At 40.4% G+C, this 17,012-nt stretch overlaps 1 protein-coding gene across 1 annotated transcript in view; it reads right to left on the bottom strand.

Annotated features, from left to right (window-relative positions):
- Positions 1-17,012, bottom strand: part of Col4a6 (collagen type IV alpha 6 chain) — a 290,619-nt gene that overhangs the window by 47,200 nt on the left and 226,407 nt on the right. Inside the window, exons 6-13 of the mRNA XM_051141160.1 lie at positions 15,210-15,326; positions 12,370-12,438; positions 10,773-10,808; positions 7,501-7,563; positions 6,122-6,157; positions 5,901-5,942; positions 4,588-4,680; positions 3,252-3,305 (exon numbers count right to left, since the gene is read on the bottom strand). Of these exons, the coding sequence (XP_050997117.1) occupies positions 3,252-3,305; positions 4,588-4,680; positions 5,901-5,942; positions 6,122-6,157; positions 7,501-7,563; positions 10,773-10,808; positions 12,370-12,438; positions 15,210-15,326 (510 nt within the window). The remainder of the gene's footprint in view (positions 1-3,251; positions 3,306-4,587; positions 4,681-5,900; positions 5,943-6,121; positions 6,158-7,500; positions 7,564-10,772; positions 10,809-12,369; positions 12,439-15,209; positions 15,327-17,012) is intronic.

The following is a 17,012-nucleotide window of genomic DNA, read 5'->3' on the forward strand; positions in this document are numbered from 1 at the left end:
TCACTCACTCACTCACTCACTCACCTCCCAGGGATGATGCCAGGTGACTAGGGTCTTATATAAAATGCTTTACAAAGAACGATACAGTCCGTATTCCCAAACCTCTTCGCAAAATGCCATCTGATAGAAATCTAGTGTGAGCCACTGTGGCACTTGCAATTTTCTGGTAGCTATATATTTAAAATGAACTAGAGATTTTGATGGTTATCTAAATCCACCATAAGCGTGAATTGTCCCAAATTACTCTTTCCACACTGGTGCTTTGGGATAAAGTGTGTATTTGCTTACGGTACAAATCATCTCATTTCAGACGAGCCACAGTTCAAGAGCTCGGTAGCCATATGTAGCTACAGACTATGCCATTACCCAACAAAGCTTTGTAAAGAATCTTCAAAACAGGACAATTTGGCCCTCAGAAGGAAGATGAGTTATGACCACTGCCATGCTGCATGTATACAGAAAACAGTTCAGCACTTTGCCAAAGTCCCAGGGCCGGAGTTGAGTCAAAGGTGGGCCTGCTGTACCTTCAACGCTACGGCTCACTTCCTTTCCCGTTCACTAGCTACAAAACTGATGAAAATCAAGGGCGTAGAACAAATGACTCTCTGTGCTCCTTTGTTTCTGTGAGGTAACAGGAACCCTGATGGAAACAGTCTGTGCCACTGGGTCCCCTGGCTGTGCTTCCTCGCCGCTTGCTGAGACACAGGATTTCAAAGTACCAGGAAGGACTGGAATCCACAGTTATTCCCACTGTGCCAGCGAGTGGGGACAGGCCTCATTACCTTGGATTTATCCACTTTCTCCAGGTCTTTAACCTTAATACAAGCAAATTTTGTCAGCTGCTTCAAAACACATTTTGTGGTGTAAGAAACAACCACACACAATGCTGTGGCCTTGTTTTAGTTCTTATGTAAATAAGGCACCTGAAAACTATATGTACTTATGATGATAGGTTTCTGCCTTCTTAGTTGATATTACAGCATAACTAATAGTCAAATTTTGAAAAGGTCTCTTTTTGAGAAATATATTTATGATGAAATATGTTGACTATACACTTCAGATGGACTACGTACTAATTGTGGGAGGAAGGCAATGAGATCATTATGCCATTGTCTTTGTATTTGTATGCGTTTGAAATGTTCCATAATGAAATGCTTATCTTTCCCACTTCCTTCCATTTCTAGGGCCATCACCATGGCCTGAGCTACTACCATCAACTTTTGCCTGGACTGCTGTGATAACTTGTGCTTACTGGTCCCAATCCTCCCAACTCTCCCTGCCCCAGCCAGGATTATCTCACTAATACAAGCCACGGATGGGGAGATGGGATAAAATTCCTGCCATGCAAGTGTGAGGGGCAGAGTGTAGATTTCCAGAACCTATTTAACAGATGGGAAGGAATGGGAACACTCCGTAATTCCAGCACTTAGAAGACAGAGGGACGGATCCCTGGGACGGCCCTAGAGTCTGCAAGAGACCCTGCCTCAATCAATAAAGTGAAGAGCAAGCTAGGAAGACATCCAGAACAATATTTGTGTACATATGTCAATATACATATATATCACTCACACACACATACACACTCACAAATAGCTTCACATGACACTCCAATTAAAAGCCACAGTTGACTTCAGAAGCTGGTTGTGACTTGATTCCTTTTGTCTGCTTGTTCGTTGTTAGTTAGTCCTTTCCTTTCCAATTGGTTGCCTTATTTTTATTTGTGACATAGGGTTGTAAGGCTCTCTCTCTCAGCCTAAGCCTGGGAACATGACCCAGACAAGCTTGAGAAACTGACCCAGAAAGAACTGAAGGCCAGTTTCAGTTTCTGAGATCAAGGTGGCCAACTGAGATAAGCAATTTCAACTAAGGTAAACAATTTTCAGAAAAGTACCATCTGAAAATTCTCTGGAAACTCCCCAACACTCCTCCCTGCCAAAAATAGCCCCCAAGACCAACGACCCCTGCAATAGCCAATAACATTTAGACAAGCACCCCTAGCGATCACCAGAGCCAATCTTAACATAGAGCACACAGCCCCTCCTAACCTTTGCGGTTTTAGCCTTTAAAAAAGCTTGTAACAGCAACTTGGTGTGCCTCCCTCTCTACTGAGGCCCCCTGACGAGCATCAGCAATAAACCTTGTGCTTTTACATCAACACTGTGGTCCTCGAGTGGTCTCTCGCGGCGATCCCCTACCCGAGTAGACTCTAGGGTCCAACAGGTCTTGCTGTGTAACACATGCTAGCTGAGAATTCATGGTGATCCTTCTGCCTTAGCCTCCTAATTGATGGGACTACAGTTATGTGCTACTATGCTGGGCCCTGACCACTCACCTTGCTGTGCCTCTGAAGTGCTGAGCAACTCAACCTCAGGGTGTTGATATTTATGGTACCTTCAGGCTACAGACACTTTTATAATATTTACATGACATGTTCCTTCATATTATATAGGCCTCAGCTTGCATAGGACTTCTTTCAGAGAGGCTCTTGTTGACCACTCTCTGTCAAGTGTTTTCCCATCTATACTCCATCACTGAATTCCTCTTCCATCTTTTATGTATTATCATTGTATGGAGTGTTTGTGTACTTTTCTTTGTGCCCCTGGGAATAGAACCCAGGGCCTTGGGCATGATGCTAAGCAAACAGTGTACCACTGAGCCACATCACAAGGCCCTGCATTTGTTATTCAATCATCTCTTGTTTTCTACATTCTTCATTGGTTTTCCATTAGACTATCCCAAGGACAGAGAGGAACTTTTATTTAGTTGCTCCTATAGTATCTGAGTCTAGCAGAAAACCTGGCCCAAAGAAGCCTTCCAAAAGCATTTGCTGAGTATAAATGTCTAAGTTAGAAAGGCAGAGAGGAAAGTACAGATAGGGTTACTTTAGAACAGATATTGTTTACTGAGCGTTTGATAAATGTCAGCTACATAGAGTGTTTTCTCTAGTCTGTGTAATCTCATTTACCCTTCAGAGAGAGAGCTTATCACTGTCCTCTTTTTGTAGGTTAGGAAAACAAGAGTAAGAAATATTAAGAGATTCTTGACCCAGAAGTTAAGTCTAGGTCTTGTTCAAACTCTAAAGTTTGAGCTGATGACATCTAAAATACACGAGGTCAAGAAACAAGACTAAGTTTTTTTTTCAAGGCCTTCAGTAAAGAAGGTCGCATTCACAGTAATAACTATGGGAGGAGTCACTGTGCTTTTTATTTAATCAGATCCTGAATACATCTTTACCAAATGAGAAGACTTACCGGGTAACCTGGACGGCCCTTCATGCCTGGGAAACCTGGAGGCCCTGGTTCACCCTGGAAAATTAGCCAAAGGCTAATGAGTAGCAGCAAGAAGCAATGGACATGAAGGATAGAGGCTCATTCAAAGTACTTGGGCTGCTCAGTAGGAAACCAGTAAAGTGTGAGTATCACAGCATGGGACATTGGTGTAGCTCCATATGCTTGCCAAGATGTCTTAGTTTAAGGAGCTCCTTGGTCCATGGGAGGTCAATAACTAATACATAATCTCAAACACTCAGGAGAATTGGGAGCTAGAAGAATGGTTAGCTCTTTTATTTCTTGTGGAAGAATCTGCATTAAAAACAGGCTACGAAGAAGAGAATGGTTTTGAACAAATGCTAAGAATCATAATTTGGATGGATATCCATGAAGTTCTAATGTCCCTCTCCCTGAGGTGATAATTTATTTCACACAGGCCATGGAAAAGCTCCCTATGGTTGAGGGATGGATTGGAGGGGCAAATAATCTCCTGTGTACTCTTAGATTGGTCCCAAATCAAGGATTTTCCCAATATAAAGCTAGAGGGAAATGGAGTTGGCCACAAAGACAAACTTAAAGAAGCGAAACAATATGTTTCCATATGGGCTCCTCCTTCACCGTGGAAATAAAATCACAAGCTTCGAAGGAACCCCAGGAAGGAAGGGAATGCAGGCTCCTGAAAGATACCAGTGCCCTTTGAACCACTGAAACATAATCCTGTACACAGTTTTATCTTAATCGAAATGGACAGGTTATGAAATATAATCTTAAGCCTTGGTGGTTCAGGTAAGGCAAGTTAGATCATCTACTGATAGTTGTTAACAATATTCCCTGTAGTTAAGGTCAACTATTTCCCCCTAGGTTGTGATACATCCCACAGCCTTATGCAAGCTTTCTACCACTGATTTATACACCAGCCATTAGAATAAAGCTTTGAGGGAAAATAAGTTCTTCAAAATGATAACTCAAAAAGGAACAGTTATACTCAATGCATTTAGTAGACAATGTAAATACCGAGAGATTTGGAGTTCATAAGAAAAAAGCAAGTAATGCTGTTTGGCATATTAAAAATTAAATATGTAAGCTTGCAGCAAAAAATGCTTACACAAATAGTCAGGTACAGGTATACTCACACCTACACACAGGAAAACAACTCAGGATTTTCAGAATTTTTTCAAAAGGAACAAGAAAAAGACAGCTTTACCTTCCATTTCAAAGAAAAGCTCATTACTCCTATTTTGAAATTGACTCAGCTTAGTCTGATTATCAGACTGGTATTCTTGTATTAACAGTTAATTTTTCCTATATAATTTGCTACCTTGGAGCCTTTCTTCCCTTTGGGGAATCCCATGAATTCTAGTTCCCCAGTAGATGGAGGAGGTCCTGCAGGGCCAGGGAGGCCGGCATCCCCCTGTAAAATCAAAGAGACCATTGAAAAAAGGAGAATCTTGTAGACAATTTTTACAAATGGTAAGCTTGTATTATGGGCGTAATCCACAAATAAACTGTACATTATTTTGGTGTCTTTACCCTTGTGCCAAGGAGAAAATCAAAGTTTCATCGATAATGCATTAAGAAGAATTCTAAGCCCAAGAGTGAATTGTGTACTAACACTGTGAAAGAAAAAGGGAAATTTACAAGAGAAAACTAGATTCCCAGTTGCATGCTCATATACAAAAGGGAAATGGAAAGAGTTTGGGCAAGGGGAATAGCTACCTCTTGCCAACAGTGATAAGACTCTATTTGGTTTACATAATGTATATTCTATAGGCTGCATATGGCTGTGTGCAACCAAATGTAGCTATGGATGTGTCCCAACACAAAATTGTAAACTTGATTAAAATGTTATGACCTAATTTTTTGAGATTTTTTTTTAGTAAAAGTGTCTCACAGTGTCAAAAGTTTGGACATATCTTATTGGTCCAAAGGTGGGAAGAAAGGGAAGAGAATAGGAAAAGAGAGATTAAAGGGTTGGAGAGATGGCTCAGTTAAGAGCACATCCTGCTCTTGCCAAGGACCCATGTTCATTTCCCAGTACCCACATCAAGCGGCTTACGCTGCCGGTAACCCCAACTCCAGAGGATCAGATAGACCATCTTCTTCTGTGGAGACCTTCACTCTCATGTCAGATACATACAGAGAAGTAAAGTTTTAAAAAAGATAAAAAATATTTTTAAAAAGAGAGAGATTGAGAAGAGAGATAGAGAAGAGCCAGTGAAATCTGTGTATGAGTCTTCTTGTGTGGGTAGGTGGGGAGGGAGAAGGGGATGCGGAAGAAGGTTAGAGGGAACATAGGAAAAGGCAGCCAATTGACTATGCAAAAAATCAGAGAAATACCTAGATGGAAGAAAAGGAAAGAATACATTTTAAGAGAGTATATTTGTAGGAAATATAGACTTATACATAGGAAGCAGGGAGACAAAACATTTTGAAAGAAAAACATTCAGAGGTCCATGAGTCTGGCATTTGTACATGTAGCTCTCAACAGAACCCATAGAGGAACTCTGTGAGATGAGAAATGGCTTTCTAAGGTGGAAAACAAATACATTTACACAAATGCACATATATGTGTAACTAGAGAAATTTCTTGGAGTACGTGAGATGCAGGTTGTATTTTCAGAATCTATTTACCTTGACTCCTTTTTCTCCTTGGAAACCTAACCCCATGTTTCCCTGGGGCACAGGGGTGCAGGAAGTAAAAAGAAAATCAATTACTAATATGATCCAGTAACTTAAATTGAAATGTGTTATTTTTATTCTTTAACTAGAAAATAATTTTAAGCTAATATCTTTATTGAAAAATAACCAAAGAACCTAGTGGAAGGACATATATGCTCCTAAAACATACTTACATCAGGACCAGGAAGTCCAGGGGGGCCTGGGGGACCCTAGATTAACAAGAAAGAAAAGAATGAGCATTGTAAAATGATAGACAAAAAGGCAAGAGAAAATGGCCATGTTGGATGAGAGATAGCAGAGACATGCTAGCTTCCTGCTTGGAGCAGATTGGCTCTGTTATAGTGGATTTTAGCTCCAGCTTTCATGATTTCTTTTGAAAAGATTTTTATTTTCAATGATTTGTATATGTGTGTGCCTGAATGTAGGTTTGTGCATATGAGTGCAGGGTTTGCCTACCCAAGCTAGAGGATGGTGATTAGAGCCCATGGAGCTCCAGAGATTTACAGGCAGTTTGTGGCTGTTGTGAGGTACCCAGTGTGCATCCTAGGAGGCCAGCTTGGGTCCTCTGCAAGAATGTTATGTGAGCTTAACCCTTGGGCCATCTTTCCAATTCCTTACATTGTTTCTTTTATTCTCTTTCAAAATCTCCCAAACTGGTCTGGTAGTCACATTTATGTGAAGGCACTAAAAATATCATGTGTTATTCCTCATAACATACTAGGGATGTTTCAGTGTGACTTGGGGAAGTTCAGACATAGTTGTAAATAAGTAGCAGGGTTTAGGCATTGATGAAAATGGGCTGGGGACGGGGCCTTCCCAGAACCAGAGCTGATTAACTAGGCTCTTTCTTTGCCAGTGACACATAGCTTCAGCATCAGAAACTGGTAGCTACAGCTGTCCATGTGCAGGGCTTGGATGGAATTTGCAAGTATCCTTAGAAGGGTGATGCTAGTGCTTGGTATGGTGGTTTAATTAATTAGCAATGACTGGCATAATGAGAGCAGAAGGCACCATAGATGTGTCAAGTATCTGTCTTCTCTTGGCTATACCTTAGGTTGAACTATACTAGCAAGCTTTAGGGACACAGAATAGATGGTCAGGAAAATAAACAAACAAAACAACAACAACAACTCCCTAACAAAAGCCCTCTGATCAACAAGAACAACAAATAGCTCTGAGGAAGAGCATGTTTCAAGCCCAGAGTGGTGACACGCCTTTAATCTCAGCACTTAGGAGGTGGAAGCAACTGGATCTCTGTGAGTTCAAGGCCAGCCTGGACCTGAAACATTCACTAAGCGAGTTCCAGGACAGCCAGCACTGCATAGTGAGATTCTGTCTCTAAAAGGGGAGGAAGGGAGGATGAAGGAAGGGAGTCAGTGAGAGAGCAGAGGGAGGGAGGCCTAAAGAAAGTGAGCATGTTTCAGTATAATCTTCCAGAAGTGGCTTTTGCTGTTCTAGAAGGGGGTCTAAATTACATGGGCCTGCATTTAATCCATGGTCTGGGAAAGAACATGAACACTGCAACCACACACTAGTTTTAAGTTGGTCTTACTTGTAAGCCTGGTGGTCCTATGGGTCCTGCATCTCCAGGAAATCCAGGAGATCCTGGTGGACCCTGGAGATAGAAAAATTTTTTTATTAAGGTCAAAAGGCAAGATAGCTTCTCAAAAAGAAAACAACTCCACAAGAATTGTCGAAGAGTTATTATAGCACTTTTATTCATAATAGAAAAATGTTAGAACTGTTCCAAGTAGTCACTGATACAGGGATTGATAAATGAACTGTGACATACAAAAGTGAAAAGCAGCATGTTTACTCATATACAGAACGATATGGATGAATCTCAAAGGCATCGTGGTAAGAGAAGCTAGACCCAAAAGACTACATATGAAATTATTCCCTGCATGTGACTCTCTAAGACAAGTGAAAACTCATCTACACTGAAGAATAATCACAATGGGGATTGCCTTTAGGGTGTGGGAGGGACAGGGATTGGCTGTGAAGTGGCAGGAGTGAAGTTTCTGGGGCAATGTTAGTGTTTGGTGGCTTAATAGAATTTTGCATTACCTAGGAGTATGCATCTGTCAAAATTCAGCAAATACACATTTAAGATTTGTGGATGTCATTGTATATACATTATAAACCAAAAGGAAATCAAATCAAATATCGAAGTTTAACTAATAGGTATGCTATTGTATTTAGGAGCAATTTTGCAATTTCTCAAAACAGGGTGAGCTGATAATGATAGACAGGTGGACAGGAGAGATATGAAGAGATTCTAGTAAAATATTAAAGTTATGAGTGATTACTGTAAAAATCATTATGCTTGGCTTTATATTTGAATTTTTACTAGTAAAATGTTTAAAAGAAAAAAACTTAGTTATTTAGTTTCAGATAAAACAGACTTCAAGATAAAGGCTATTAAGTAGGTATGAGTAGGAGACATTTAATAATGATAAATGGGTTAATTCCAGAAGATACCATGGGATTACATAGTATTACCTAACAGTAGAGGCTCAACACACACAAAGCAAAAACTGATAGAACTCCAGGCAAAATAGGTAAAATATGTTCTAGTTAAAAAAAAAAATCACTATTTTTCCTTCAGTAATTGGTTGAACTGAGGAAAAAAAAAACCCAGCCAGGTCATTGAGTATGGAAACACCATCAACTACCTTGACCTAATGGATATTGCTTAAATCGTTACACCCACCAGCTATGTGCTCTCTGCAAGTTTTGGCCATAAACCAAATTTTGTAAATTCAGCAGGATGAAACACAAGAATGTGCTCTCTTAGTATTGATAGACTCAAACTAGAAATTGATAACGGAAAGGTAGTGGGAAAGCAGCCAAAGATGTGGCAGCAAGAAAACACAGTTCTAAATACTCTATGCAAAAAGGAAAAGGAAAAGGTCACATGGACAATTAGAAAATGTGTAGAACTGAGTAACACTGCTTAATGTAAGACTGAAATTGAGAGAAGGGTGGTTTAGAGAAAAGTAGGGCTCTATTTCATTGCAGTAGCAGGACACAGGTGGTCTGTGTCCAAGAAAGGGAGGAAAAGCCCAAGGTAGGTCAAGGTTTAGACAACAGAAAGAGAAAGAGGAATTAGAAGATTCTCCAGAAATGAAGATGCCACGGACTAGTAATCTAAATAGAAGAATAATCACAATGGGGTTTGCCTTCAAGGTGGGGCAGGGACAGGGACTGACTGTGAGGAGGCAGGAAGAAATTTTCTGGGGTGACGCTAATGTTCCATGACTTGATAGAATATGGAATTGACAACTAGGAACAACCCGTGCTCTCCTTATTGATCACAAACCTGCTGTTGAACTACCAAACATCCTGTCCTCAAAGCTAAGAACTTGTTACATCATGATTGTCCTGCTAGTCAAATGTTATAGGCCGGTGGGCAGGGGACTGGATCCCTAAGAGAAATTGTGAAGCATAGAGAGTGGATGTTATTTATATAAATTTAATAAACGGACTTTTAAAGCCAATTTTGCTAAGCTCTGGGGGCCTCTATGCCTTGGTCCTTAGTCATCTTTGTTTTCTGCATCAGATTACATACTTCATATTTCTTGTATAAGCATCTATCCACAGCCAGGTAGTCTGAACTATATCCATGCCTCTTAGAAGTTACATTCTCCTCTTAGAAGTTACATTCTCTTTCATATTTCCTACCATAATTTACATATCTCCTATCAGAATTTACATATCTCCTACCAGAGTTTACATATCTCCTACCACCAGACTTTCAGATACACAGTATTCTTCTCTCAAGGGTTCTGCAATTTTTCTGACACGTCCCTACCCTTACATTTTCACATCCTTTCTGGGAGGGACAAAGTCTACCTTGCCTGTAAAATCACTCACAGCACATTGCTCATAGTGGATACTCCATATGTATTGAAAAGTAACAGGAAACAAGACAATAATAAAAAACAGATACAAGAAATCAGGTACAGTTCTCAGGCTTTTTCAAAAGTAAGCAACGGGAATATGGAATTGCAAGGAAAAAGACACCGCTTAGTACAACTTGTGGACTTTCATGTACTCTTACCTGTATGGGATACCTTTAAAAGAAGTGTATATATAACCCCGAACACACAGAAAACACTTAGTACACGGTTGCTGACTGAAAGGCATGGTATCGTCCTAATAAGTGCAAGAGAATAGAGCAGACCTCCTTAGCTACAATTGCAGTTACCCCTATCAACCACAGTTCAAAAATAGTAAACAGAAAGAAGATGAAAGGGCTTATATTTGAGTAACCTTTAGGTAGTCACCTACGTTACTCACCTTACTTCATCACATCACAGGGGCTTTGTATTGTTTCACATCTTCACAAGAAGAGAAATGCCGAGTGTAGCACATCAAGTTATTTTGAGAAGGGATTCATAACTTTCATTACTTTGTCTTAATATAGCATGTTGTAGTTTATTAGCAATTGTTGCTAGTATCTTACTGTGTTTAACTTATAATTTAGCTCTATCATAGGTCTATATACATAGGGAAAGAAGGCTCATACTATCTATGGTTTCAGGTGTCCACCAGGGGCATCATAAGGTGGGGGCACCAGACATAGATCTTAACTAAGGCCTAAAGACTGCTGGTCTTTCAACTTGAGTTGAGCAATACATCTTCTCAGGATTTTCTATCTAAAAAAAAATCATGTGGCTAGTATGACTTGTTCTATCTTGGTACTCTGGGCTTTCTTTGAGTAGGTTGAAGACCTTTGATTTTCACCATGAAGAGGAAAGAAAAGATATCAAGAGTGACTTGACAAAGCATTGAGAGGCCAAGACAAGAAGCACGACTTACAGTGATTCCATCCAGCCCAGGCAGTCCAGGAGCCCCCTGAGGAAGACAAAGAGCACATGAAAGAGATTAATAAGTGAAGCACACAGGGTTTCAGCCAACCTACGTAAGATTCATGGGCATAGAAACCAATTGCTGCAACTTGGGCCCTTGTCCAGGCCTTGTGTTTTAAATAATGCACAAATTGGCTGTATCTAACCATTTACTTTTCCCCTGTGAACATTCTGGACTCTAGAAAACAAATATTATAGCTTTGGCTGAACAAGAGTTCCTATTTTACCTAGATTAATTAATTCTCACATTTGCTAGGAACTTATCAATTAGAAACGGCTTCTTCAGGCTGGCGATTTTCTGCTCTTTTTTGGAGGAAAGCAAAGCTACCTTCCCATGTGCCTTCATCCCCAGAGAATCTGTGCCTATATGTATACAATGCAAATCAGACATTTCAAGGGAAAATCAACAGAGCATACAGACTCTGATTACATTTTAATTACTTTGCAGCATCTTAAGCCACTGTATGAATCTGTAATATAACCATCTTGTGGAAATTGCTGTGTTCCACTGGATCCAAGGTTTCTTTGATTTCTGGCAGAACCATTTCATCAGTGTTTGCTAAGACAACGGCTGTACTTTGACACCTGCTAGTCTTGCCCCACTTGGCTTACAGAAAAACCCTCTAAACTCCCTGTAGGATGGAAATAGAACTGCTATGAGGTTTAGTTCTTCAGAGAACTGGCCATCTGGCTATGAGTAAGTCACATAGCCTTAGATTTTCAATCTGTCTAATGAGAGGCACGAATCCAAAAGCCATGAGGCCTTTGACAATTTTAATGTTCTACCCTCTGCTATGGCACCCGTAGTCAAGAACCCAAATCTTCTTCTCCAGTTATCCATCTGTTCCATCCCCATTACTGCTTTTATAGCCAGGGTCCAAGGTTCCTGGTTCCATCCTATGATCTAAGAGAGGTATCAATGATCTCAGTAAGCTTGCTGTAGTCTCCCAATTGTGGGCACATGAATTGCCATTTGTTACCAGAAATTCCGATTTGCTACCAGGGCAGTGATGGATACTTTTCCAGTCTGAAGAGTAATAGGGTCAATCATTTGGAACTAGGGTTTATTGAGGCCACACAAAGCTATAAGTTAGCAGAGAGGAAGAGGGAGAGGGAGAGAGAAAGACAGAGAGAGACAGAGAGAGAGAGAGAGAGAGAGAGAGAGAGACAGACAGACAGACAGACAGACAGACAGACAGACAGACAGAGACAGAGAGACAGAGAAAGACAGAGACAGAGAGACAGAGAAAGACAGAGACAGAGAGAGAGAGACAGTGACAGAGAGAGAGAGACAGAGAGACAGAGAGAGAGAGCCTCAATAAAACAAGATTATTGACAAGAGATCAGATTCCAATCAGTTGAGAGTCAACAGGCAAACTTTTGTAGAAAATTCAGGGGTCTAGAGAAGGGTGGGACCAGGATGCTGGGGGCTGGGATGGGCATTGCACAGGTTTGCTAGTCCTGGAAATGGTTTGATCTGAGGTGAGGCCTGGCTCTGGGGACCCTTGCTTCCCTGCCACTCAGCTGCGTGCTTTAGAAGCCCTTACCTTCATTCCTGTGATGCTGCCGTGAAGAGAAGCAGGTTCTCCTTTTGCACCTTTGTAACCAGGCAGCCCCTGGGTAAAATATGAAAATCTCCTAAGAAATGCATGTTTATGCTCTACACACAGACACACAAAGACACAGACATATGCACGCGTGCACGCGCACACACACACACACACACACAAGCGCGCGCAAAAGGGGGGGGAGGGAGGGAGGGAGGAGGGAGGGAGGGAGGGAGGGAGAGAGAGAGAGAGAGAGAGAGAGAGAGAGAGAGAGAGAGAGAGAGAGAGAGAGAGATGATAGCAATATGACCCAATTAGATAGAGGATTGGGCAATGGGAACCTGGAATTATGCATCTTATGGAAAAACTAGCTGGGTTAAAGTGCAATGCGCAACCCCTGAAGAGGTTTAGGTAAAGCTCTACCCCTTACGGTTAGTTATACATTACTAACAGAGTCTTTGTCTAGGTCAAAAGTCAACAAAAGTTTCTATGGATCCAGATAATTAAAGTTTTGTGAGTCAAATCTGGGATCTGTCACATATTTTTCTTATTATTTGTTTTTAAGATGTAAAAAGGGACTAGAGGAGAGGTGCTTTTGTGGACCCCCATGTAGGCCATGGGTCTAAAGGGTAACTATGAAACCAGCTTCATCTTGTGCTTCTTTCCCACAAAATCAACTGCAACCCTTTGAAGAAGCTGGTGTGTCTCATTACTATCCTGGAAAACAATTCAATGTACCTGATTCCAGTCTTGCAATCAGATTCTTTTGCTGTCTTGGTAGCAAATGCTGGCAGCTAAGGGGAAGTCAGCAATAGTATGGGGGTACACTTTATGGAGTAAATTTGTTGATTGATGATGAATTCTCTGGTTCAGGAACTACGAGTGTATTAGAATAAGTGCCTACACATACAAATTAATCCCCCCTCTCTCTTTGTTTTGTTTTTGAGACAGGGTTTCTCTGTGTATCTTTGGATGTCCTGGACTCCCTTTGTAGAGCAGGCTGCTCTTGAACTCACAGTGATCCTCTTGCCTCTGCCTCCTGATTGCTGGGGTTACAGGCAGGAGCCACCATGCCCGGCTACAAATTAATTTCTTAAGATTGTCTGCTTCCTCTTATTCTTGTGGTCCCTATTTTTCTTTTCTTTTTTTTTTCATTAAGTAATTTTAAATTTTTACATATACATTTATATTATTACACATATATACAATAAACTACCAATAGCAAGAAGAACCATGACACAATCAGGAATTATATAAGTGCTACATTCTAGGTGTTTTGGCTATTTGTATTTGACAGCCTTGAAGAAAACATCTTTCCTATCTTGGTGAGTCTAAAATTCTGAGTGTAAACCAATCTCCATCACATCTTGTCATTATCAACTTAAAACACCTATCTAGACCTAAAAACATCTTAATCCCTAAAAAACTAAGCTTCAGAATAGGGACTTTCATTGTAGACCAGGTAGTTTAGTTTTACGATGAAGGTCCCTATTTTTTCCAAAGATGCTTCAAAGGTACTTACTGAATGGATAGGCAGCAGTTAGTAAGGTTCAACTTAGTAAAATACATACCTAAAATTTTTTTAAGCTTAAGGTGAAATTTCAGGCTGGGATTAGGTTTCCCTTCTGGGGTTTTATCTTTTAGAGGATGTCTGTTACCCCAAGATCTTTCTTATCTGTCTCAGGATGGAATTCTTCCGTTATCGATTCTATTCCCCTTTCTGCTGCCATGGCAGTGCTCAGGAACTTTTATGACTCATGCAGATTATTCCATATTAGGACTACACATTTCCTTGTTATCTCCCTGCTGTATATTGGTTTGGACCTTAGATGTAGGGTCTTTTATGCTAGTTTGAGGCTTGTACTTTGCCTGTCTTCTGTGTCAGTTTTTCACATGTATTCTCATACCCCATGACTTGGTCATTGAAGGCTACTCGTGTCACTGTGAGATCTGTCTAATTAGTGGCATGATTTCTAGTTTCTAAAAGACCTTACTTCACAACTCTTATAGATTTAGGATTTTCTAGTCTAGGTTATTAGTGAACCTGAAATGTGCTATTTTTCTCTTTTCAACCACTCTTTGTAAAGGCCTGATATTTTCTATTTACATGTAAATCTATCTGTAAAGTGCATGATATCTGACTATCTCAGCTCTATTTGAAGGAATGAAATTAAATAAAAGTGGAACCATGAGACAAAAAACAAAACAAAACAACAACAACAAAAAGCAGATAAATCCTATAACCAAGGGTGATGACGTGAGGTGGGAGAAAGGAACCTTAGCATCACTGACACTGGGCAAATTGATTCCTTGATGTTGTAAAGTGTATGCTAGTGAGATGCCCCCAGTTATGACTTCTAAAGTTATCAATACTTATTAAAATGCTCCCTCCCAAGGAACAAAATTATCCCCTGGTTAAGAACTGCTAGTATAAACCCAGATTGACACACCTTTAGGTCCTTGTTAATATACTCACGATCACATGGAGGTCTTCCAAGCATATCCCAAGTGTTACCTGATATAAGAACATGCCCAATAGCCCAAGGCATGTTTTGCTCTGAGATGTACTATAGCTATTGCTCTGAAATGTATTATAGCCAATATTTATCTGTTTGTTTTAACAATTTTGACAATTCCAAAAGTAGCATTAGAAACTAATCTAAAGCTATGTAACATGTGCACCCCACAACTGGCATTTGTGGTGCTATCAGTATAAACTCTTGCATTGGAAAAAAACAGTGGCTGTCTACAAAGACTTAATGAAGTTTCAAGAGAATAATACAGAAAGGAACACATTTTGATGTGCATTTGCATGAAGGTACAAAGATCTTGTAACATACAGGTGGTCCTAAAATCCCAGGGTAGCCATCCGGGCCTGGAAATCCAATAGCTCCTTGAGTTCCATTACAGCCATCTAGGCCTGGTGGACCTCTGGGACCTGGTTGTCCAGGGTGGCCCTGTTTAAAGAGAAAAGAAGGGATGGAGTTACCTAAAGGGCTTTCAGCTAATGCAAAAAGTTCCATAAGGAGACTAGCCAAGTGCACTGCCAACTTTTGGCTCCTTGTCTATCCCCTTAGCATCATCACGTATGTTCTCAGATATATGTTGCCAATCACAGCTCAAGTTCTCCCACTCAAAAAGACAACTGGTGCTTTAATGCAATCCAAGATGAGACTAAAGGGCTCAAACATGGACAGATACAATAGTTAAGGCATTGCAACTTCACCTTCCTTGAGTATAGAGATGTACTAAAATGAAGTTTAGCTGTCGGACAGCTGAACTGCTATCAACAGAGAACCATGCCAAGGTTTGAGATTCCTCAGATAGGACAGAGTCCAGGTGGCTTTCTGTATGTAAGTCCTCCATGGGAGTGGATGCTGGATCTCGGTTAACAGAGTGGAGTAAGTTCGCACAACACCTCCTCTACTGAAAGCTGCTTGGCCACAAATTAGCAAGCCTCCCTTGCACTCTCAGTTTGTAACCATCCTAGTCAAGTAACTGTTTCAGTTAAGACCAAATCCCTTTTCTTCTCCATAGTCACTATGGGGCAAGTATTTAGCTGGGGAGCTAGTAAGCATTTTTATAGCGCTCATCTGAACCCAGTAAGTTCCCGAGTTGGAGAACATACTGTTTTAATCTAGTAAAATCTAGTTATATCTGGGGCGTGGTGAAAACAGATGACCTTAATAGGTCATCTGACCAGGGTAAGGAAAGGTACACTTCCACCTTCTCATAAACATACTTTCAAAGGGTATATTTAATGATTTGGAGAAAACGTCATATGTTCAAAATAAGCCCTTCAAATGACCAGTAGTCCCTCCCTCTCCATGGTAACTCATGGATTTTAAATTGCATATTTTGCTGAGTAGGATAATGAACTCAAATGCCAACCTACTCCATCCCACCTGTGATGTAAATCATTCCCCTTTCTAGCACATCTATGAATATTTATGCTATATTAGTCACTATTAGTCACTAGGCAGCTATCTTTGTTATCAGATCAATTTTCACAGCAGTAGCACAATCTTTATGTTACTGTATAATGGCCTTAAAGCAGAAGATTCGCGATGCTGGTAATTTGGATACAACAGACAGAATCAAAAATACTTCTTTAAATGGAAAAGTGAAAGTTAGCTTAATGAGCAAAGAAAAGACTCGCATGCGGAAGTTACTATGATTTAACGTAAGACAAAACCTACCCATCAAATTGTGAATCAGGAAAAGGAAGTTTATGCTAGTTTTAAGGTCCAACCTCAACCTGCAAAAGTTATGCCAGCAAAAGCACAGATCTGGGCCTCTTCACAGGGAATGAGACTAATCATTCTGGTTGGTAATAAGGAGTCAAGGAGTATGCTGCCTGCTTCCCCTGCAAACGTGAAACCATCACTTTCATAGTCTTGACTCACACGTTTGTATGAGTAGTCTGTTTACCTCCTTCAATTCTAATAACAGTGGGAATGAAATAGAATTCTGTGGCACATTTTCTCTACAAGAATATGGTAAATGAATCTTTCCTCTGATATCGGAGCCTGTCTTAATCATGTGGGATATAGTCTAAGATGCCCAGTGGTTGCCTGAAAATAAGAAAAGGCAAGCAGTTAAGTTGCCTGCTATGTAGGTTTTCAGGCAGCCATTGGCCATCT

This window comes from Acomys russatus, chromosome X (assembly GCF_903995435.1).
Source record: "Acomys russatus chromosome X, mAcoRus1.1, whole genome shotgun sequence".
Lineage (NCBI taxonomy): Eukaryota > Metazoa > Chordata > Mammalia > Rodentia > Muridae > Acomys > Acomys russatus.